The sequence below is a fragment of the Chionomys nivalis genome, chromosome 19, assembly GCF_950005125.1.
Source record: "Chionomys nivalis chromosome 19, mChiNiv1.1, whole genome shotgun sequence".
Classification (NCBI taxonomy): Eukaryota; Metazoa; Chordata; class Mammalia; order Rodentia; family Cricetidae; genus Chionomys; species Chionomys nivalis.
In genome coordinates this window covers 43,620,372-43,621,569 of record NC_080104.1, presented here as the reverse complement: position 1 = coordinate 43,621,569, position 1,198 = coordinate 43,620,372, and the positions used below count along the sequence as shown (strand labels likewise).

General features: G+C 59.3%; 1 protein-coding gene across 1 annotated transcript; it reads right to left on the bottom strand.

The window, feature by feature from the left end:
- Positions 1 to 300: 300 nt before the first annotated feature.
- On the bottom strand, positions 301 to 735 carry Atoh7 (atonal bHLH transcription factor 7). The gene has a single exon (XM_057794279.1). It carries the CDS (start codon positions 733 to 735, stop codon positions 301 to 303), a length of 435 nt encoding a protein of 144 aa, XP_057650262.1.
- Positions 736 to 1,198: the final 463 nt, after the last annotated feature.

The following is a 1,198-nucleotide window of genomic DNA, read 5'->3' as shown; positions in this document are numbered from 1 at the left end:
TAAGCAGCGCTGGGACATGAACCCACGACTTTGTGCATGCTCGGCAAGCACTCTACCAACTCAGCTAGACCCCCCCACACACACACCCGTCTTAAGCTAAAAGTGGTAGGGCATTATTTTCACAGCAGCCCAAAGTCATTCACAATGTCCATTCATGATATCTACAAAACACAAGAAAAGCGGAGGAAGGAGGGCAATGAAATGATTTCATCCGCGGGTCTGAAAGGCGAGGGAAATTAACCTGAAAGGTGACTGATTTCTCTCCCTAAGATTCGCAGGCCACCCTAAAAACCCTATGGCTTAGCTGGCCATGGGGAAGGGCTCGGGCTGGAAGCCGAAGAGCCTCTGGCCATAGGGCTCAGGCTCCTGCAGCCTGGCACCCGGGAAGGAGAGGTAGGGATGTTCTCGACCCCGCTGCTCGCAGCGCAGCCCCACCCAGTCTCGTTCGGCCTCGGCCAGGATGCGCGTGAGCGCCACGATGTAGCTGAGCGCCATCTGTAGCGTCTCGTACTTGGACAGCTTCTTGTCCTGGCCCCACTGCGGCACCACCCTGCGCAGTCGGTCGAACGCCGTGTTCAGCCCTTGCATGCGGCGGCGCTCCCGCGCGTTAGCCGCCAGGCGCCTGCGCGCCGCGCTCTCCAGTCGCCCGGGCCCGGAGCGCTCGACCGCAACCGCGCACGGAGGCGCGCCGCGTGCTCCCGCCGGAGAGCCATGGGGTTTGCAGGCCGACTTCATCCACGCTGCCACTCTACTTGGCTCCCGGGAGAGAAAATGTCACAGATGGAGTGACTCACGTGCAGTCTGCACAGTGGGCAGTGTGGGATCCTGGCTTCTGTGCTGCTCGGTAGCCAGGCTGATGTTGCTTCCCTTGCTCAGATGCAGTTGGAAGGGATGCTCAGGGAAATGTCATTTCCTCCCAACCACATGAAGTTGAAAGAGGAGGAAACTTCCTTGCTCTTTGCTGCAGGCGGTTCTGAGGGTGGGAGAGAAGGCCCTTCCAGTTTTCTGGAACAGCCTGAGACTGCTTTTCGGGGTGATGAAACCTTAGCAGACCGCTCGGACCCCTCCCAAAAGATGTCTAGAAGTCGGAGAGCGCTGGAGGAAGCGGTGAGGGAGGAGAATTTATAGCCTAGGGCTCAAGGAGGGAACAGGTGGTGGCAGGTGGGCGGGCGTCCCTCCGCTTCCACCTCAGCACCTT